Raw genomic sequence first — 23820 nt, forward strand, 5'->3', positions numbered from 1 at the left:
AGCAGAATCTTCAGTTGTCACACTGCTCATCTGCAGATACACCTGCTTTCTGCTGTTGTCTCTAGAGATGGTAAAACAGCCTTTGACTGGCTAAGAGTAGGAGATGCTGCTACTACTAGCAGAGATAGTAGCGACCCACTCCAGTCTTTTTCCAGCAGCATGTCTGATCCAATGGTTAGTATAATCACCATCAAACCCTGAATATGTACAGGTCAGTCTGTGGGATTCTCCAGGTCTTTTAACAACAGGTTCAGATTCTGTCAGAGTCTGACCATCAACATCTGTCAAGACAATAAAAGAATAATCAGGTGAAACATGCTGGTGATAAAATAAAAACTATGTAAAAATCACATCTGTGAACATCTTCACCTGCCCAGCAGAGAGTAATAAGCAGCAGTCCTGTCCTGTAGTCCATCATGTTGAAGTGTGTGTCCACTGATCTCTGTCGTCCACTCTGTACACAGATAAGTGGAGGTGGAAGACATCAGAGTTTTGCATTAACTCCTCCTCACACAGAGAACAAAACTAAGTTGGACTTGACCATTTTATAAACTGTGTGTTAAACTAAAATCATTCTGTATTACAATGAGAGAAGTTGTTCAAGTCTGATTCAAATTTAATTCAAAAATTGTTGAAAAAATTTAGTTTGTGCTGTGAAACCATGATGTTTAAAACTAGTGTAAGTATGTTTTTGAAATGTATTAATATAAAGTCATGATCCCAGCTTGTGTCTGACATTACAATTGGGTCTTTTAAAACCAAAACCCTTACATGTAAAACATCTGACAGACTCCAACCCCCAAACAAAATGGTGTATGCACTTACTACCATCATTAAACACTTCATTAGCTATTACATTAGGAAATATTATCAATATGTCCACTACATGCACTTGTTGTGGTTTGTGTACATATCCACACACACACACACAGTAATGAACCAAAATAAAACCATTTTCTAAAGTCATTGGTTTAAAATATAAAATGTCATATTCACTTCAGCTACTGCAGTAACACAAATATAAAATGTTTTATTCCCATTGGAACCCACTTTGTTTTATTTCCACAATTTCATTGACATGTACAGTATGTAAATACTCAGTGAGAGGATCTTAAAATCATTTATGGTCTGAGGGCTCCTCCTCTGGTGGATTCATGTTACAACTGTTCAGACACTGAGGGGTTTTTGTTCAGCTCTACTGATGGTTTGTGTTACTGTGGGTCTTTGGCGCAGTAATACACAGCAGAGTCTTCAGGCTGCAGATTCTGTCCATTTAGAGTCACTGTGTTGCTGGAAGAGTCTAAATCAATACTGAACTTGTTCTTCAGTGAATCTTTGTAGTATGTTGTAGATCCAGCAGCTGCCATCCCAATCCACTCCAGTCCTTTCCGTGCAGGCTGTCTGATCCAATCTGTGTAGTAGCTGCTCACTGAATAAGAGACCTGACAGCTGATGGTCAGACGTTGACCTGGCTGCACAGTCCCAGAGGCTGGCTGTGTCAGCTGTTCACACTTCACACCTGTAGAATAAAACATGGATCAGTGTAATAACAGTGAACAGTCAGTGTACTGTGATCATACTGTCAGTGTCTCTGTCTCAGTGACACTCACAGGATCCAGCAGCCAGCAGCAGCAGCAGAGCTACAGAGAACATGGTTGGTATTGAAGGTGATCTGATGGGAGCTTCTCTTCTTCTGCTCTAACTAACATCACATCAAGTCTTTATAGCAGACTGGGAGGAAGTTCACTTTGCATAGAGATGGACACTGACATTAAAATGAGTCACAAGTTATTGTGTCAACAATTTTTTTTTACGAACATAATATTTTTATACAAGACACCTTTAAAGGCCAGGGAAAGTAAAACTAATCCCAAAGCATGGTAAATACATACACACCATACACCTCCAAATGTAAAAATAATAATTTAAATATCCAACGCTCTTATACATTGATGGTAAACATAAAACAAAATATATATTTGTCTTATATGTTTACATTTACAGTTACATTTAGTCATTTAGCAGACACTTTAATCCAAAGCAACTCACAAGTGAGGAACAAGGAAAGAAACAAAATCTAAGTCAAAAAGAAAAAAATGTCAAAGCAAAGTGCTATCAAAAGTGTTTCTGTTTCAAGAGATGTGATATATGATATGTAAAACAACTCTAATCTAAATCCTGTGTCATGTCAGTCATACTGTGGTTCTCATCAGACATTTATATAGTTTTCTATTTAGAGAGCAGGAATTTTAACATTATCCTAAATCACAAGAATATTTTACAATGTTATCTTGATTACATGAGCACAAAAACTGTTGAATACAGTTTGTTTTATTGAGGTTGTGCTTTTTTTTTAATTGGTTCAAGGTGCTGAGTTTTGGTACGGCACTGGCCATTATCTAGGCTGTGGACTGCTTGAGCAGTAACATCACAGCAATAGACAAGAACAAATAGGACAAACTGATAAGAAAGGCCAGCTCCGTCCTGGAGTGTTCTCTGGATTCAGAGGAATATGTTGACCATCATGGACACTTTTGATTTATTATGTTCAATGAGTAATAAATTCTTCAAAATATTTTACGTTTGTCTCTGATAAGATTTATTTCCACTATCTGCTCATGAGACAGAACATCTGTCAACTCAATATAATTTACCAGCGGTATTTGTCCATACATTCAAATTATTCTGGAGCCATTTACCAACATTTATTAACCATGTGACACATAGTAGAAAGAAAAACATCAGCCACAGACCATGTTAAGTCTACCTTCATATTTGTCTCAGTGACTGTAGAATCATATTTCTGGTGCTTTACTGCCCCTAAAGGTCTTGTTGAAAACACATTCTGGATGTTTTTGTACAGCCTCTGTGTTTACTTTAACCACTGTGTGTGTTTAGCACAGTAATACACAGCAGAGTCCTCTGGCTTCAGGTTGGACAGTCTCAGATGAACCATGTTGTTACTGTCATCTCTACTGATTTATATACGTCCTCTCACACTGCTGGCATAAGCGTTGCTACTGGCAGGAATATGACCAACCCCTATCCATTCCAGTGCTTTTCCTGCAGGTTGTCTTATCCAGCTCATTCCACAGCAGGTAAATGTGAATCCAGATCCTCTGCAGGAGAGACTCAGAGTCTCCCCAGGATTTTTCACTACTGAAGTAGAAGGAATGGACTCCATACTCTGACCTGTACAACCTGAGGACATGAAAAAGGACATAATGAGGAGACCATCTGAGACGTTTTTGACATGACTGCTCTATCAGTTGTTTTCTGTTTGAATATAAACTAGCAACAAAGAACATACATGTCAAACAGAGAGAAACCAACAACAGAGTGAGTGTGTTCATCATCTTGAGTCTGGAGATGTGACCTTTGATGCTCCCCACAGAGTCTAAGACCAGTCAGGAGGAAAGAAGTACAGTCAACAGAGTGAAGATTTGCATCAGGACACCATGGGGAGGAAGTGTCTCATGTCAGCAGTTTGATTTGCATCTTTTTATTTCAGGCAAACTGCAGTGGGCCTAAAGATGTTTCCACCTGAGTCTTCAAATTGTTCAGTATCATCCTCTCCAGAACTTTCATGTTGTGTGAAGTGAGAGCGACTTGTCTGTAATTATTTACAGCAGCTGGAGATGAGCTATTTAACAGTGGCACAAGACATGATGTTAATTAACATTATGATATGTATTATCCAGTAAGAACTGTAGACTGTTTTCATCATGTCTTACTAATGTAGACTCTAAGAGTGATGTTCAGTTACTGCTCTCAGAAAACATACAGTAAAGTTTCAGCAGGGTGATGAGCTGTGATGCAAAACTGTAAAAATATAGAAACTGTAGAATATAATTAACAAACATTTACAAAATGGAATTTGCTGTAACAGTGAGTTGCTCTAGAAACATTCATGGTCTGAGGGCTCCTCCTCTGGTGGATTCATGTTACAACTGTTCAGACACTGAGGGGTTTTTGTTCAGCTCTACTGATGGTTTGTGTTACTGTGGGAGTCTTGCACAGTAATACACAGCAGAGTCTTCAAGCTGCAGATTCTGTCCATTTAGAGTCACTGTGTTGCTGGAAGAGTCTAAATCTGTACTGAGCTTGTTCTTCAGTGAATCTTTGATATCTGCGGTGGATTCATCTTGTGCATCTCCAATCCACTCCAGTTCTTTTCCTGCAGGCTGTCTGATCCAAGCTGTGTAGTAGCTGTTCACAGAATAAGAGACTTGACAGGTGATGGTCAGACGTTGACCTGGCTGCACAGTCACAGAGGCTGGCTGTGTCAGCTGTTCACACTTCACACCTGTAGAAGAAAACATGGATCAGTGTAATAACAGTGAACAGTCAGTGTACTGTGATCATACTGTCAGTGTCTCTGTCTCAGTGACACTCACAGGATCCAGCAGCCAGCAGCAGCAGCAGAGCTACAGAGAACATGGTTGGTATTGAAGGTGATCTGATGGGAACTTCTCTTCTTCTGCTCTAACTAACATCACATCAAGTCTTTATAGCAGACTGGGAGGAAGTTCACTTTGCATAGAGATGGACAATGATGAACTTCAGAATTACATTTAATTCTATTACTAAATCACACTTGTGTCAACTGAATGAGAAGTTTCCTGGATCTTGCTACACACTTTATATAGGTTTAATATGTCTGACTGATGATTAAGGTTATAATAGAAATGTGTAAAACTAACATTATAATAAACATCACCACTTTTCTTTTGTATGTAAATGTAATATTTATTTTTTGTTTGTTTTGTCACATGAAGTGATTAAAACAACATTTACACAATCTTATCTATTGCTTTAATCAGATTTTGACCGAACTGGTTTGCTGGACATCCCCACACTAATGCAGGTTTATCATTGCGGCTTGCTGGTTGTTGTTGGTAGGATGTTTAAGAACTGTGTAATAAGTCTGTTGTGAATTTTTTTTTTTATTTTACATGCAGATGTACATAGTCCACTGTAATCTTAAAATGTTCTCACACTGATGTTTGAAACAATCAAACACAATCATTTTCATTTAGATGATAAAAAAAAAAATTGGAGACGGTCTGTGTACTTCTTTATGCCCTTATTTTGAAAATGATTTTACTAATTGACAGACTCAAGATCAAATCAATCCAGTGTCTTAGTTTAATATATTTAAAATGTGTTATTTCCATCATCCTATGACTGAAGATGTGAACTCAGTTGGTTCATATGAAAAAAGAACACAGTCAGTGGGAGGACAAACATATATATCTTAAGAGTCTGGATTTGCATTGTGGTTTTACAGGGAGGGGCAAACAGTTTACTCTCATATATCGTTCAGTTTGACCATGTTAGATTCTTCCTGTCACACTTTATGCTTTTGATTCATAACTGCTAAAATCAGTTTAACTGCAAGAAAATGTATCATGTTAGTGGTTGAACTTGTGTCTGTATGTTGTGTATGTGAGAAAGGTTGATGTTGTTATGTAAATGGATAAAAAATCTGTTATCTGACATTAAGAGCAGGCTGTCATTTAATACAAATAAAAAACTGTCAAATTATAACTATTATTTTGCAGTAGAATGTAAAATCTATTTCAGATTTCTTTGAGACACATCAACCTCTTTTCTAATATCATATTATATTTAAAGATATTTTTTTCAATGATAAAATAATGATAAAACATATATTTATAGAGCACTTTTATAAACATGTTAAAACATGTTTCTTAATATGAATTTCATTTAGGCCAACATGTCAGTCAAACATTTTCATTGTGGACTTCATCTTTATTAATGTGTAGAGGATGTATTTGCTGTAAATAAATCCAGTGTTTCATCAACTATAATGTAATTGTCTTTAATTCATTTATGGTCTGAGGGCTCCTCCTCTGGTGGATTCATGTTACAACTGTGGGGTTTTTGTTCAGCTCTACTGATGGTTTGTGTTACTGTGGGTATCTTGCACAGTAATAAACAGCAGAATCTTCAGTCTTCAGGCTGTTCATCTGCAGATACACCTGATCTCTGCTGTTGTCTCTGGAGATGGTAAAACGGCCTTTGACTGACTGAGAGTAGTAAATTTCGCTACTGCCACTGCTGATGAAAGAAACCCACTCCAGTCCTTTTCCAGGAGCCTGTCTGATCCAAGAACTATGAATGTCATCACCAAACCCTGAATATGTGCAGGTCAGTCTGTGGGATTCTCCAGGTCTTTTAACCACTGGTTCAGATTCAGTCAGTGTTTGACCTTCAGTACCTACAGAAAAGAAAACATTATCTTTTTTCATTCCCATATGTTCTTGTCATATAATTAAAACACTCTGTATTGTTCTTACCAGTAAAGTGAACAGACACCATGAGAGAAACAACTAAATAACCTGCTCTCATCATTGTAATAGACATTTGTCTGTGTCCAGTCTACAGTATATCTGTCAGTGATTTAGCCTCCATCCTTCACTCTGCTACAGATATGTAGATATGGAAGAGATAAGAGATTTGCATCAACTCCTCCTCAAACAGGACACACCTCACACATCTCTGGAAATAATTTGTTTAATATTACATTCATTGTGTCTCGTCAGTTTACTTTAACCAGTTTTTTTTTTTTAATAAAAAGACTATACATTATAATCTTAATGGATAAATTCTGATTATGATAAATATTAGTTCTGTTCAATTATTTCTGGATGTCGATCAGACTTGTTTTACATTAAGAATTAACACATCACACTAAGACAAGAAGGCGCTGAAAACATAGCCTACTGTTTTCTGAAGATTTTATCACAATTATGATGCCAAAAACAATCAAACCAAAAGCAATTTAGAAATGATCAAAGATAAAATGATCAAGACATTTTTTTATGTCCTTATCTTCAATATATTTATCCATATCATATGTCTTAGTTTAATATGTATTTTTGTGCTGTGTCAGTGTTTTCTTTCCTTATTATATATTTGAGAAAAATATTCAAAGTGTTTCAAAAACATGTGGGAATATTATTTCAAAATATTTTACTGGTGAAAACATATGTTGATAATACCCCAAAATAAAGGAAGTCTCAAACCACAACCTCAACTGCTGTTTTCATGTGTGTTTTTCTCACTTGGTGCTCAGTATGGAACCAAACTCAATATTTGAAGATCTCCTGCTGCCCTCTGGTGGTGACTGTTAAAATAGATAGTTTCAGGTTTTTATGAAGCCTCCACACTTGATTAGATGAGTGTGTGTCTGGCACAGAGTCCTCTGGCTTTAGGTTGGACAGTTTCAGATACACCATGCTGTTGCTATTTTCTCTGGTGATTTCTATACGTCCTTGAACACTGCTGGAATAAAACGTTTTACTTGCATCATAGTAAATAAGCCCCAACCACTCCAGTGCTTTTCCTGCAGGTTGTCTTATCCAGTGCATCCCATAGCTACTGAAACTAAATCCAGATCCTCTGCAGGAAAGACTGAGGGTTTCCTGAGTTTGTTTCAACACTGAAGTGGACGGAATGGACTCCAGAGCCTGGCCATTCAAACCTGACAAAGAACCAGAAAAAGAGGTGAGTTAGAACATGAGAGATATGTAAACAGTACTGTCTCTGTTTTTAATAAGTACTGCAGCATGAAGCAACTTACAGGGCAGACAGAGCACTGTCAGCAGAACAGACAGTTTGTCCATCATCCTGTGACTGTAGATGTGAACTCAGTTGGTTCATATGAAACAAGAACACAGTCAGTCAGTGGGAGGACAAATATTTATATTTTAAGAATTTAAATTTGCATTGTGGTTTTACAGGGAGGAGCAAACAATTTTCTCTCATATATCGTTCAATTTGACCATGTTAGATTCTTCCTGTCACACTTTATGCTTTTGATTCATAACTGCTAAAATCAGTTTGACTGCAAGAAAATGTATCATGTTAGTGGTTGAACTTGTGTCTGTATGTTGTGTATGTGAGAAAGGTTGTTGTTATGTAAATTATCTGTTTTCTGACATTAGGAGCAGGCTGTCATTTAATGCAAATACATAAACATGTTGCAAGATTAAAGGATCATCAACAACTGTCAAATTATAACTATTATTTTGCAGTTTTTTTCTGCTCAATGATAAAATAATAATAATAGATATATTTATAGAGCACTTTTATGAACATGTTAAAACATGTTTCTTAACATGAATTTAATTTAGGCCAACATGTCAGTAAAACATTTTCATTGTGGACTTAATCTTTATTAATGTGTAAAAAATGTATTTACTGTAAATAAATCCAGTGTTTCATCAACTATAATGTAATTGTCTTTAATTCATTCATGGTCTGAGGGCTCCTCCTCTGGTGGATTAATGTTACAACTGTTCAGACACTGAGGGGTTTTTGTTCAGCTCTACTGATGGTTTGTGTTATTGTGGGTATCTGGCACAGTAATACACAGTGTGGTTTTACAGGGAGGAGCAAACAGTTTTTGCCAGTTTGACCATGTTGCATACTTCCTGTCACACTTTGTGCTTTTCATTCATAACTGCTTAAGTTGTTCGACTGTGTGAGGCTGAGTTGGGTCGTCAGTGAAATTCACTTCACCTGATCTGGCTGCAGTATGAAAACTGGTGGCAGTCATTCAGTTTCTCTGTCTTCTGGGCTTTTATTTTGGTTTTGTTGTTTGGTTTGTGTTTGTGTCAGTTTATCTATTTAGTTATGTAAAAGAAACCCACTTTTTAGTTGTTACTCATGTGTAGTCTCCCCTCCTTTGTCCAGCTTTGAGCCAGGTTCTGACAATTGTCAAATCAGTTCTGAACTTCCTGATCCTGAATGTTGGGTGGATCAGAGGCACCTTATGATCAGGGTGTCATTTAACACAAATATATGAACATGTTACATGGTTACAGAATAATTAAGATCTGTCAAATCATAACATGCAGTAAAATGTTCATTCATGGTCTGAGGGCTCCTCCTCTGGTGGATTCATGTTACAACTGTTCAGACACTGAGGGGTTTTTGTTCAGCTCAACTGATGGTTTGTGTTACTGTGTGGGTCTCTGGCACAGTAATACACAGCAGAGTCTTCAGTCTTCAGACTGCTCATCTGCAGATACACCTGATCTCTGCTGTTGTCTCTGGTGATGGTAAAATGGCCCTGGACTGACTGAGAGTAGTACATGTTGCCACCACCACCACTAATGTGAGCGACCCACTCCAGTCCTTTTCCAGGAGCCTGTCTGATCCAAGCGTTATTGTAATCACCACCAAACCCTGAATATGTGCAGGTCAGTCTGTGGGATTCTCCAGGTCTTTTAACCACTGGTTCAGACTCAGTCAGTGTTTGACCTTCAGTACCTACAGAAAATAAAAAGAAAAATGTGTTAGCCGCATTTTCTTAATTTGTTTGTAAGAAAAACTCTGTATTGTAACTGTATTGTCCTTACCAGTGAATTTTAAATACACCAAAAGAAAAACAACTAAATAATGTGTTCTGATCATTGTAAAAGTCGTTTTTCTCTGTCCAGTCTACAGAAAGTCTGTCAGTGATTTGGACTCTGTCCTGTCTTAATAACACACATGAAGACATGGAAAAGAGGAGAGATTTGCATTGACTCCTCCTCCTCATCGTCCTAAAAATGAAAAAAACAAAAAGAAAAAACACTTTTGAGTCTCTGGAAAAAAAAATATTATATTTTAATCTTTATGATGATGTTGTACAGTTCAATGATTAAGAAACTCTTCTAAATATTTTGTGTGTATATTCTGTGTCCCTGATGAGATTATTTTCCACTATCTGCTCATAATCTGTGAAATTAATGTAATTCACTGTTGGTACTTGTCCACACATTAAAATTGTTCTGGAGCTGTTTACCCATCATTATTAACCTGTGTCACAAGTAGTAATAGAAAAAGTACATTTCAGTTAAACCCTGACGTTGTCATCAGCCACAGACCATGTTAAGCCTTCCATTTTGTTTGTGTCAGTGATTTTAGAATCATGTTTTTGTCACTATTGTTTTTGCTCTGTACTCTGACCTGTACAACCTGATGAAATCAATAAGGAGATTGTGAGACGATCACCTGGGAAGTTTTCTCATATCACTGACCCTATCATCAGGTGTTTCTTGATCAAATATAAACCTGAATATCTGACACAGTAATACACAGCAGTGTTTTCTGGCTGCATATTCTTTCCATTTAGGGTTTGTTAAATGAATCAATTCTTTGTGTCTTATCTCTCTTTTAGTTGTGTTTCCTCCTCTCTGTCTCCCTCTCTCTGTACTTTTCTGCAGGTATCCTCGGCCTGGAGCTGTACATCTCCAGAATCCAGTTCATCTGCCCAATGTTCTTGCTGTTTGTTGTTGTCTTTATTGCCTGTTGTTCTTTTCTCTCTTCTCTTTTCACTCACCTCAACCGGTCGAGGCAGATGGCCGCCCACTATGAGCCTGGTTCTGCTGGAGGTTTCTTCCTCTAAAGGGAGTTTTTCCTCTCCACTGTCACCTAGTGCTGCTCAAATGGGATTGTTGGGTTTTCTCTATAATTGTTTGTATGAATATTTTCTGTAAGGTCTTAAACCTTACACTGTAAAGTGCCTTGAGATAAATTCTGTTGTAAATTGGCGAATTGAATTGAATTGAATTGAATTGAATTGAATTGAATTGAATTGAATTGAATTGAATTGAATTGAATTGAATTGAAATTGAAAATTACCTCCACCTTTTTATTTTAGTTTCTGAATTGAGTTTTAATTTTTGTGTTTTATTATTTTTTCTATTTATTCACATTTATAGGAATCCACATTTTCAAAATTAGGACATGGACAGTCAAAGTATCATTAACATTAATCCAGTAAGATATTTAAGATGTATGGCTTAAAATTTTGTACAGCTGTTTAACACACTTCAGTCACTGTGGCTGTCGAGCACAATAATAAACAGCAGAATCTTCAGTCTTCAGGCTGTTCATCTGCAGATACACTTGATCTCTGCTGTTGTCTCTGGAGATGGTAAAACGGCCTTGAACTGACTGAGAGTAGTAGATGCTGCCACTGCTGTCACTGATACGAGCGAATCAGTGAATGTTTGTAGTATGAAGCTCCAGTAAATTTGCTACCAATCCACTCCAGTCCTTTCCCTGCAGGCTGTCTGATCCAAGCTGTGTAGTAGCTGCTCAAAGAATAAGAGACCTGACAGCTGAAGCTCAGACGTTGACCTGGCTGCACAGTCACAGAGGCTGGCTGTGTCAGCTGTTCACACTTCACACCTGTAGAACAAAACATGGATCAGTGTAATAACAGTGAACAGTCAGTGTACTGTGATCATACTGTCAGTGTCTCTGTCTCAGTGACACTCACAGGATCCAGCAGCCAGCAGCAGCAGCAGAGCTACAGAGAACATGGTTGGTATTGAAGGGATTTGTTTTTTAGAGTCTTCGCTTATAAGAAGCAATGTCATCTTAAACTGATGTATAAGTCTAATCTATCAGTAAATTATCTTTAGGGAGAATTTTATCATCATAAGAACTAATTGTCTCTTTATGCACCCTTTTGATCTGATGGGAGCTTCTCTTCTTCTGCTCTATCTAACATCACATCAAGTCTTTATAGCAGACTGGGAGGAAGTTCACTTTGCATAAAGAAATATACTGGATGGTGGAATTGTCTTAGAACTATTTTTTTATTTATAGTGTATAGTTTCAGTGTTTGAAAATGTTTTATTATTTCCAACATTAACTTATATATTTTAATTGTTCAGAAATTCAAGAGATTCACTCTTATTTTTTTACTCAGATTCTACTGATTATATAATTTTTAAAGTCTTTCACAATTTCATCTAGGAGAAGCTGCATAAATCTTTGAATGAAGAAAGCTGTTATTTAGACATTTCTCTGAGTCTGTTGCTGATGTAAAAAATATTTATTTGTGAATGTGAAATGAAAACAGCCAGTTTGTCTGCTGTTGTTCAATGTGCTGAGTTTTTGTACAGCATTACATCCTCTTGTGTGACTGTGTCTCTGGCACAGTAATAAACAGAAGAATCTTCAGTCTTCATGCTGCTCATCTGCAGATACACCTGATCTCTGCTGTTGTCTCCGGTGATGGTAAAATGGCTTTTGACTGACTGAGAGTAGTAGATGTTGCCACTGCTGCTGCTGATGTAAGCAACCCACTCCAGTCCTTTTCCAGGAGTCTGTCTGATCCAAGCACAATGAATATCACTACTGAACCCTGAATATGTGCAGGTCAGTGTGTGGGATTCTCCAGGTCTTTTAACCACTGGTTCAGACTCAGTCAGTGTTTGACCTTCAGCACCTACAGAAAAAACACCAATTAGATTTTGTTGTGTTTCTATATTTTCTTGACATATAAATAAAACACTCTGTATTGTTCTTACCAGTAAAGTGAACAGACAAGATGAGAAAAACAACTAAATAACCTGCTCTGATCATTGTAATAGACATTTGTCTGTGTCCAGTCTACAGTATGTCTGTCAGTGATTTAGGCTCCATCCTTCACTTTGCTACAGATATGTAGATATGGAAGAGATGAGAGGTTTGCATCAACTCCTCCTCAAACAGGACACACCTCACACCTCTCTGGAAATAATTTGTTTAATATTACATTTATTGTTTCTCTTATTGTCAGCTTACTTTAACCAGTTTTTTTTCTCTGTCACAGAAATCAACAGCAGAGTCCTCTGACTTTAAATTAAACACTGTTAAATACACCATGTCGTAGCTGTTATCTCTGGTCATTTAGATTCAGTTTCTCACACAGTTGCATCATGTGTTCCACTTGCAGGATACTGTCAGGGTGACTGTCCACAAGCTGCAGTTCAAATGAAGAACGATGATTCACAGTGACAATGACCCTAAATATTAATAGAAATACACTTCAGAATTCTTTTGAAAATACAACATCCTTATTTTGGACTGGCCCAGTAAAAACACAGACCTCAGCCTTATATTGTTAGTTGATATTTGTAATTTTGATTTGGATCAAATCACATTTTGTGACTAATTTATGCAAAATCTATTTTTGTGCAACTGTATCTCAGCTAAATAGTTATTTGAACAGGAGCTGATCGCTAAATTGATAGTTTGGAATAAAACTCCAAAATTATATGACAGTTTTGAGCAATAAACTCAGAAAAATACATACATGCTGTTTATATACTGTTTAAGTGACTGTTAATAAGCCATGGTTATCATTTTCTAGTTATTTTTATATTCCCTATATTCTTTTGAGGCCAAGGTAAGGGATTTGTTTTTCAGAGTCTTCACTTATAAGAAGCAATGTCATCTTAAACTGATGTATAAGTCTAATCTATCAGTAAATTATCTTTAGGGAGAATTTTATCATCATAAGAACTAATTGTCTCTTTATCCACCCTTTTTGCTGCATTAACAATCAGCTTGTTTCCCATCACTATAAACACATGTACAGTAAAAAGTGATTTCATGTGATCTGTTATCGTGAGCAAACTGTCAGACTTTTACTGAATATTTAGTTTTTTGTGATCAGATTAGTTCATGTTCTTTAAATCTTTTCTGATCTACACATTCAACAAACATGAAGACTGTACAAAGATTTAAGAATATCTTTCTAAGTTGCACGAAACCTTTAATGTTGCCAAAGTGCATTATGTAGTATAGTTACATAATAAGCTCACTGAGTACTTATAGAAAAACTCTGTGAACTATTGAGTAAAAATGAAATTTTGCATGTGTCAAGTTGCAATAAAATGTTGAAAAATGTGGAACATAATTTTGATCTATTTCAAGTAATTCTCCATCTATTTCAATGTCACATTTTATTTATAGACAATGTTTTGAATGACAATGTCTTTAATTCATTCATGGTCTGAGGGCTCCTCCTCTGGTGGATTCATGTTACTGTTCAGACACTGAGGGGTTTTTGTTCAGCTCTACTGATGGTTTGTGTTACTGTGGGTGTCTTGCACAGTAATACACAGCAGAGTCTTCAGGCTGCAGATTCTGTCCATTTAGAGTCACTGTGTTGCTGGAAGAGTCTAAATCAATACTGAACTTATTCTTTAGTGAATCTTTGATCGATGTGGTGTATCCAACACGTGCAGTTGCGATCCACTCCATTACTTTCCCTGCAGGCTGTCTGATCCAATCTGTTGAATAGACACTCACAGAATAAGAGACCTGACAGCTGATGGTCAGACGTTGACCTGGCTGCACAGTCACAGAGGCTGGCTGTGTCAGCTGTTCACACTTCACACCTGGTAAAAGAAGAAATTGTTTTGTGACAAATTATCAAGTTTTACAGTACATCAACAGAACTGTGGACTTTGACAAATCGAGAGAGACTCACAAGATCCAGCTGCCAAAAGCAGCAGTAGAGCTACAGAAAACATGGTTAATGGTCAAACTGATGTGTTGTGAACTCCACTGACAGTCTGAGGTGACGTTTTTATAGCTGAGGCACCAGACACGTCATTGAGTTTGCATAGAATCAGACACATGAATACTCATATGCAGTTTCGTATGCAGAGTGAGCACATACATAATATTTAAATTCATTACATAGTCAGCTGCAGTTTGAACATTGTATGTGAAAAACTGTAACTTTCAACAACTGTAATTGTAATCTATCAGTGTCAGTTTATATTGTACATGCAGACATTAAAAATAATTATTAATTTTTGAGGTTATTTTCAACATGAGCATGAATTAATCATTAAAATCCACTCAACTTTACACAGAATTTATTTAGTCATTTAAAAAAAGTTTAATATGTTCATTCATTTATTATTATTATTATTATTATTTATATATCCAAAAAGATGTAGAACAGGATGCACTAAATAACATGAAAACTTTTTTTTTCTCTGGTTGTTTTTTAGGTTTGCACAAAAGACTTTCAATTGTCTCATTTATAGCTGTAGCTGGAGAGAGACCATGTAAACCAACAACAAACCAACATAAAACCAACTACAGTCTATAGGTTGTAAATAGTGGAAGTTGGAGCATTTACAATTTACTTTTATCTGTAGTGACATAACAAGTCTTAACATATGTCATGATGATTTATGTTACAGTATATTCTTCATTTATTATTTACATTTAGTCATTTGGCAGTTGCTCTTATACAAAGTGACATACAAATGAGATACAAGGTACAAGGTAAATTCATTCTGACTGTAGTGAGAGTTAAAAGAATCCTCTCCTCCAACCCGTCTCCTCAATTATAACAAAAATTCACTGCAATCAATTTTTAAATATTGATTTAATCGCTATTTTTAATAATCTGCACTGAATTTGAAGTGAAGGACCTGTATGAGCTTAAAGTTTGTGTTCAGTGTTCCAGTTTTAAAGAATAGTTAAGACAAAGAGCTGCAGCCTCGTGAGCAAATTCAAAAAGTGTCTGGTTTTGATCTTCAGAAATGAATTTAAGTGTGTCTGCAAAATACATGTAGTAGGACTGAATTTATTAGAGATAGAGAGCAGAGAAAAAAAATGTTTATTGTTCATTTAACCTATTTGTTCTTTTTAGTAGGACCAGTGTTTTAATGAAGTCATGGTTTCATGATCAGAATCGGCACCTTGATCTTCTGAATGCCTAAGCAGGGATAGACAGTAATTTCCTTAAACCCAAGCAATAATTATTTCGAGGCTGTTTTGGTCCCTGAGTCCAGTACGAATGATCACTATTAGTTTTTGTACAGCTGCTAAACAGACTTAAGTCACTGTGAGTCTCGAGCACAATAATAAACAGCAGAATCTTCAGTTTTCAGACTGTTCATCTGCAGATTCAGCAGCTGTCTGCTGTCGTCTCTAGAGATGGTGAATCGGTCTTGAACTGACTGAGAGTAGAATCTTCTGCTACCACTGCCGCTATCATGCCAGGCAATCCACTCCAGTGCTTTTCCAGGAGCCTGTCTGATCCAGGCCATATAGTTGTCTCTTATTGTGAGTCCAGTGGCTGAACAGGTCAGTGTGTGGGATTCTCCAGGCCTTTTAACAACTGGTTCAGATTCTGTCAGAGTCTGAGCATCAACACCTGTTTAGACAAACAAGAAAACTTGTCACTTGTAATTTGACAGCTACTTAAAGATAGATTCAAATGGACATGCAGATGTTTCCTCACCTGCACAGAAAATAATTAAAATCAGCAGCCCTGTGCAGTAGTCCATCATGTTAAACTGTGTGTCCACTGATCTCTGTCATCATCTCTGCAGGTAGATAAATAGAGGTAGAAGACAACTGAGTTTTGCATTAACTCCTCCCCAGGGGGAAAAGAAAACCAGGTTGTACTTGAGCATCATCGTCTCTGTTTGTTAGACTAAGACAATTTGACTTCACAGTAAGTTTGATTAATTTATGCATTTTAAACCTGATATTTAGTTTAATGATATGAATCAATCCAACAAGTAAATGACCCTTAAAACTAAATGTTGGATGCTTATAATGCCGTCATATATTTAGGAAAACACTTAGTATTTGGTCAATATATTAACCAAGGGATACAAGTTTTGTGCTGTTCACACACATGTCAATACAAATGTAGATATAAATGAAAACCCTTTTCTCCAAGAGAAAATAATTCTCAACTCGACTGAAACTATACAGATACTTTTAGTTGTTACAGAAAATAATGTGTGGACATAAAAGCACATTTTGGGAATGTTTTTTATGTTATTCAATTTACAAATGAAATAAATCTAATAAACTATTTGGTTGAATTTGTGTTGACGTTTGACATTTTCTCATAACTTTGTTTCCATTTGTTTAATATGTGGCCATTTTATTTTGCTTAAAAGTGAAGTAAATAGGTAAATAATGAAACACAATTTAAGTTTTTGTAACAATTTTCACATTACGTTTACATATTCAGTGCCACAGTTTATGTGAAGATGTTCTTAGTGGTTTTGATGACAACTGTTTAGTGGTCTGAGGGCTCCTCCTCTGGTGGATTCACGTTACAACTGTTCAGACACTGAGGGGTTTTTGTTCAGCTCTACTGATGGTTTGTGTCACTGTGGCTGTCTGGCACAGTAATACACAGCAGAGTCTTCAGGCTGCAGATTCTGTCCATTTAGAGTCAATGTCTTGCTGGAAGAGTCTAAATCAATACTGAACTTGTTCTTCAGTGAATCTTTGTATCTAGTGTCTCCAGTATATTTCATCCCAATCCACTCCATTTCTTTCCCTGCAGGCTGTCTGATCCAAGCTGTCCAGTAGCCACTCACAGAATAAGAGACCTGACAGCTGATGGTCAGACGTTGACCTGGCTGCACAGTCTCAGAGGCTGGCTGTGTCAGCTGTTCACACTTCACACCTGTAGAACAAAACATGGATCAGTGTAATAACAGTGAACACTCAGTGTACTGTGATCATACTGTCAGTGTCTCTGTCTCAGTGACACTCACAGGATCCAGCAGCCAGCAGCAGCAGCAGAGCTACAGAGAACATGGTTGGTATTGAAGGTGATCTGATGGGAGCTTCTCTTCTTCTGCTCTAACTAACATCACATCAAGTCTTTATAGCAGACTGGGAGGAAGTTCACTTTGCATGAACATTGACATTAAAATGAGTCACAAGTTATTGTGTCAACAACTTTTATTTCTGACACACAAAAAAGAATGTTTTTGAATGAACATAATATTTTTGTACAAGACACCTTTAGAGGCCAGGGAAAGAAAAACAAATCCAAAGCATGGTAAATACATACACACAATCCAGTTATATATTAAATAATTTAAATATGGAATGCTCTTGGATGATAAAAATATAACAAAGTAAAGATATGTCAAAAGATTTATATGTAAAACTAATCTCATCTAATTCATGTGTCATGTCAATCATACTGCGGTTCTCATCAGACATTATCCCACATCATAGGAATATTTCACAATGTTATCTCAGTTACATGACGGAACACGTGCAAAATAATTGTTCAATACATTTAGTTTTATTGAGGTTGTGTCATTGTTTTGTAAATATTAAATGCAGAGAGCAAATTTTACTTTGTTCAATGTGCTGAGTTTTTGTACTGCATTTCTTCCTCTTGTGTCACTGTGACTATCGAACAGAGTAATAAACAGCAGAATCTTCATTCCTCAGGCTGCTCATCTGCAGATATACATGATCTCCGCTGTTGTCTCTGAAGATGGTAAACCGGCCTTGGACAGACTGATTATACCTAATAACAGATTGATAATTAAGAGCAGTAACTCCAGTCCTTTTCCAGGAGCCTGTCTGATCCAGTCCATACAGTAGCTGCTGAATGTGAAACCAGAGGCTGTACAGGCTCTGTCAGAATATGACCATCAACACCTGTCAAAACGAACAGGAAATTAGTAACTTACTTTTGGGAAGTGTAAGTATTTATAGCACACTGTGAGGAAGTCTACTTTGCATAGAAGAAGAACATTGACAAGACACAGACTAAAGACAAAAGTTAGACTGATGAGTGATGATACATTATACATTTGAACTGTGTCCTGAACATTTATTCTGACACAATAATGAAAGTATATTGTTTTAAAAGAATGATGTTGTAATGTATGTTGCCAATATTTCGACACACACACATATGTCATCCTATTTAGGGGCTAAACATTCTCAGAGATTTCAAATTTGAACAAAATGAAATTCTGGTTCCTGTTTAGTGTGCTTTTCTGAATCAAGCATTATCATATTCACCCACAGCCCAGAATATCTGCAAGTCTGAGGTATTTCCAAAACCTTTTAACCACTGTTTTATTGTCCTAAAAGACAGGAGGAGAAATTCCAGTCTGATTACTGTACTTGTCTACAGCATGTCTGTTTTTAACCTCCGTCCTTCACTCTGTTGTACAGATGTAAAAATAAAAAAGATGAGAGTTGCATCAAAATGAGTAAATAAAATGAGTAAAAACATCCTCAAGCCATGTCTGCAAATAGATTTGCTGATGATTATTATGTGTGAATATTACATTATTTGTTATCAACATCATTTGTAATAATATAAAATTGACATTTTTTGTTTTATTAACACATTATCTTCACAGAAATTGGGAAATCAGACATTACATATATCATCAGTATGTGATGTATGAGTATGTATGGAAAATTCATGAAGAAACCTCTGAATGACTTCATTGTTTGATTTTATGTGTTCAGTGTAATTTGTAGTTTCCTACTGCCCCCTGTAGACTCCTGTGAAAATATATTATGTAAGGTTTTTGTTTAACGTCTCAGCTGACTTTAACCACTGTGACTCTCTGGCACAGTAATACACAGCAGAGTCCTCAGGCTGTAGGTTGGACAGTCTCAGATGAACCATGCTGTTACTGTCATCTCTACTGATTTCTATACGTCCTCTCACACTGCTGGCATAAATGTTATTTGCATTAGATGCACCTCTGCCCATCCATTCCAGTCCTTTTCCTGCAGGTTGTCTTATCCAGTGCATATAACAGCAGCTGAATGTGAAGTCAGATCCTCTGCAGGAGAGACTCAGAGTCTCTCCAGGCTTTTTTACCACTAAACTAGAAGGAATGGACTCCATACTCTGACCTGTACAACCTGATGACGTTAAAAAGACAGAAAGAGAAACAACAGCAATATGTTAGATGGTCATATAGAGAGTCTGTTATCACTGCTCGGCCATCATTGTTGTTGTCTGATAAAATATCAAACAGCATAAAGCAGGAGAACTCACAGGTTAGAGTGAAAGCAAACAGCAGAAGTATGAGTGTGTTCATCATCCTGAGACTGCAGATGTGACCTCTGATGCTCCACGCAAGTATAAGAACAGTCAAGAGGACAGAAGTACACTGAACAGACTGAAGATTTGCATCAGAATATGATGGAGGAGGGAGTGGCTCCAACACAAACCGTCTATTATAGTTTAATTTATTGCTATCTGTTTAAAAGTATTTTTTACATATGTATAGGTTGCTTGATCATTCCTACAATTTTTCTTACAATGGCGATGATTTGACATAAGAAATACATAAAACTATTTCTTCAACCAAATGAAAATAACACAACTTTTTGGACAAACTATATTTGCCGCGTTGGGTTTTGTTTTCATACAGTTTTGCGGAAATAAAATAAAAAAGCTGCATGCTTGATGAACATTTGGCTGATGTGTAATGGATGAAATGAATAAGGAAACTGTCTGATCCAAACCACACAGAATTAATTAAATTCAAGCACAAAGTACTGTAAGTAAATCCTCATCTCACCAAAATAAACAGTGGAAGTTGAATCAATTACACAAACTATTCTAATGTAGTTTGAATGATTAACATCGTCATCATGTTGTAACTAACTGAACCTGCTAATAATGTTTTAAATATCTATTTCAACATTAACAGTGGGAGAACATACTCAAAAGATTCTGTCTAGATATAATAAGCATTCATGTTGATGTTGGCTGTCTGCTGGTGAATTAGGTACATTGTATAAAATCTTAAATTGGTTTCTTTTACAGTTACAGTGAAGTGGTGTGAAATCATTCATGGTCTGAGGGCTCCTCCTCTGGTGGATTCATGTTACAACTGTTCAGACACTGAGGGGTTTTTGTTCAGCTCGACTGATGGTTTGTGTTACTGTGGCCGTCTTGCACAGTAATACACAGCAGAGTCTTCAGGCTGCATATTCTGTCCATTTAGAGTCACTGTGTTGCTGGAAGAGTCGAAGGCAATACTGAACTTGTTCTTTAATGAATCTTTGATATCTGCGTTGCATCCATCACATGAATATCCAATCCACTCCAGTTCTTTCCCTGCAGGCTGTCTGATCCAAGCTGTGTAGTAGCCACTCACAGAAAAAGAGACCTGACAGGTGATGGTCAGACGTTGACCTGGCTGCACAGTCTCAGAGGCTGGCTGTGTCAGCTGTTCACACTTCACACCTGTAGAAGAAAACATGGATCAGTGTAATAACAGTGAACAGTCAGTGTACTGTGATCATACTGTCAGTGTCTCTGTCTCAGTGACACTCACAGGATCCAGCAGCCAGCAGCAGCAGCAGAGCTACAGAGAACATGGTTGGTATTGAAGGTTATCTGATGGGAACTTCTCTTCTTCTGCTCTAACTAACATCACGTTAAGTCTTTATAGCAGACTGGGAGGAAGTTCACTTTGCATAGAGATGGACAATGATGAAGTTCAGAATTACATTTAATTCTATTACTAAATTACACTTGTGTCACATGAATGAGAAGTTTTCCTGGATCTTGCTACACACTTGATTTAGGTTTAATATGTCTGACTGATGATTAAGGTTATAATAGAAATATGTAAAACTAAGATTATAATAAAAATCACTACTTTTCTTTTGTATGTAAATGTAATATTAATTTTTTGTTTGTTGTGTCACATGAAGTGGTCAAAGCAGATTTTGACCGAACTGGTTTGCTGGACATCGTCACACTAATTCAGGTGTGTCTTTACAGCTTGCTGGGATTGATGTTGGGTAGGATCTTTAAGGACTGTGTAATAAACATGTTGTGAATTTTCTTTTTTTATTTCATATGGAGATGTACCTAGTCCACTGTATTCTGAAAATGTTCTCACACCTCACCTTTATCTTTAAAATTATTTTCTTCATTGACGGAATCAACATAAAATCACTCCAATTTCCTAGTTTAATGTGTCTTTTTCCTTTATTTAAAAACTAATTCATGACAGAAGATTCTTCATGTTTCAAAAACATGTGGGAATATCATTATTATTATACTTTACTGGTGAAAACATATGTTATTAATACCTAACAATAAAGGAAGTCTCAAACCACAACCTCAACTGGTGTTTTCATGTGTGTTTTTCTCACTTGGTGCTCAGTATGGAACCAAACTTAATATTTGAAGATCTCCTGCTGTCCTCTGGTGGTGATTGTTAAAATAGATTGTTTCAGGTTTTTGCCAAGCCTCCACACTTCATTAGATGAGTGTGTGTCTGGCACAGTAATACACAGCAGAGTCCTCTGGCTTTAGGTTGGACAGTTTCAGATACACCATGCTGTTGCTGTTATCTCTGGTGATGTCTATACGTCCTTGAACACTGCCGGCATAAAAAGTTTTACTTGAATCATAGTAAATAAGCCCCAACCACTCCAGTGCTTTTCCTGCAGGTTGTCTGATCCAGTGCATCCCAAAGCTACTGAAAGTAAATCCAGATCCTCTGCAGGAAAGACTGAGGGTTTCCTCAGTTTGTTTTAACACTGAAGTGGACGGAATGGACTCCAGAGCCTGGCCATTCAAACCTGACAAAGAACCAGAAAAAAAGAGGTGAGTTAGAACATAAGTGATATATAAACAGTACTGTCTCTGTTTTTAATAAGTACTGCAGCATGAAGCAACTTACAGGGCAGACAGAGCACTGTCAGCAGAACAGACAGTTTGTCCATCATCCTGTGACTGAACACAGTCTGTGGCAGGACAAACATATAAATCTTAAGAGTCTGGATTTGCATTGTGGTTTTACAGGGAGGGGCAAACAGTTTTTAACATTTTGACCATGTTACATACTTCCTGTTACACATGCTTTTCATTCATAACTGCTAAAATAGTTAAACTGTGTGAGGCCGAGTTGGGTCGTCAGTGAAATTCACTTCACCTGTTCTGGCTTCAGTATGAAAACTGGTGGCAGTCAGTCAGTCTCTCTCTCCTCTGTGCTTCCACCAACTGGTTCAGCAAAGAATAATGTAAAATGTTCTTCTTTTTTCATATTAAATGTCTGGTAAAACTGTTCACTGTTCATGTACTGTTCTTTGGTTGTGTAAAAGCTGCTTTGTGACAATGTCAATTGTAAAAAGCGCTCTTCAGATAAAATTGAATTGAATTGAATTGAATTGGTAAAAGCATTTTTGAGGGCTTTGGTCCAATTACAAATTGAGAGTGATAATCAAGTTTTGTGATTGCAGCATTGTATAAGATTGTCCATTTTAATAAATGATAGAAAAATCTATCCCATGCTCGTGGTGATGTATATCTTCAATGAAACATTAATGTGAACTTCATCTTCAAAGTTTCTTAATATTAATTTTATTTAGGCCAACATGTCAGTCAAACATTTTCATTGTGGACTTAATCTTTATTAATGTGTAACAGAAATATTTGCTGTAAATAAATTCAGTGTTTCATCAACTATAATGTAATTGTCTTTAATTCATTCATGGTCTGAGGGCTCCTCCTCTGGTGGATTCATGTTACTGTTCAGACACTGAGGGGTTTTTGTTCAGCTCTACTGATGGTTTGTGTTACCGTGACTCTCTGGCACAGTAATACACAGCAGAGTCTTCAAGCTGCAGATTCTGTCCATTTAGAGTCACTGTGTTACTGGAAGAATCTAAATCAATACTGAACTTGTTCTTCAGTGAATCTTTGTAGCTAGTATCTCCAGTATATTTGCTCCCAATCCACTCCAGTCCTTTCCCTGCAGGCTGTCTGATCCAAGCTGTGTAGTAGCTGCTCACAGAATAAGAGACCTGACAGCTGATGGTCAGACGTTGACCTGGCTGCACAGTCACAGAGGCTGGCTGTGTCAGCTGTTCACACTTCACACCTGTAGAACAAAACATGGATCAGTGTAATAACAGTGAACAGTCAGTGTACTGTGATCATACTGTCAGTGTCTCTGTCTCAGTGACACTCACAGGATCCAGCAGCCAGCAGCAGCAGAGCTACAGAGAACATGGTTGGTATTGAAGGTGATCTGATGGGAGCTTCTCTTCTTCTGCTCTAACTAACATCACATCAAGTCTTTATAGCAGACTGGGAGGAAGTTCACTTTGCATGGAGATGGAAACTGATTGGCTATAAAAGGTTCAAGGTCAGACTAATAAAAAGTAGTGAACCTGACACATGATGTCTATTGTTTTAAACAATGTTAGAAAGTTCAACATTAT

General features: G+C 36.9%; 6 gene segments (V, D, J or C); all 6 read right to left on the reverse strand.

Moving 5' to 3' along the window:
* Window positions 1-1211: 1211 nt before the first annotated feature.
* Window positions 1212-1688, reverse strand: LOC113151149. The segment is given in 2 exon segments: window positions 1212-1519; window positions 1611-1688. Coding segments are annotated over 2 exon segments (351 nt in total).
* Window positions 1689-4013: 2325 nt separating this feature from the next.
* On the reverse strand, window positions 4014-4464 carry LOC113151949 (the record flags this gene model as incomplete). The annotated part of the segment is given in 2 exon segments: window positions 4014-4306; window positions 4398-4464. Coding segments are annotated over 2 exon segments (336 nt in total), but the record flags the coding sequence as incomplete, so codon positions are not given.
* A 12488-nt stretch (window positions 4465-16952) lies between these two features.
* On the reverse strand, window positions 16953-17458 carry LOC113151505. The segment is given in 2 exon segments: window positions 16953-17257; window positions 17349-17458. Coding segments are annotated over 2 exon segments (348 nt in total).
* A 3058-nt stretch (window positions 17459-20516) lies between these two features.
* LOC117152894 lies at window positions 20517-20986 on the reverse strand. The segment is given in 2 exon segments: window positions 20517-20824; window positions 20916-20986. Coding segments are annotated over 2 exon segments (351 nt in total).
* Window positions 20987-21853: 867 nt separating this feature from the next.
* Window positions 21854-22323, reverse strand: LOC113157761. The segment is given in 2 exon segments: window positions 21854-22176; window positions 22278-22323. Coding segments are annotated over 2 exon segments (369 nt in total).
* An 849-nt stretch (window positions 22324-23172) lies between these two features.
* LOC113157772 lies at window positions 23173-23635 on the reverse strand. The segment is given in 2 exon segments: window positions 23173-23477; window positions 23569-23635. Coding segments are annotated over 2 exon segments (345 nt in total).
* Window positions 23636-23820: the final 185 nt, after the last annotated feature.

Source organism: Anabas testudineus, chromosome 8 (assembly GCF_900324465.2).
Source record: "Anabas testudineus chromosome 8, fAnaTes1.2, whole genome shotgun sequence".
NCBI lineage: Eukaryota > Metazoa > Chordata > Actinopteri > Anabantiformes > Anabantidae > Anabas > Anabas testudineus.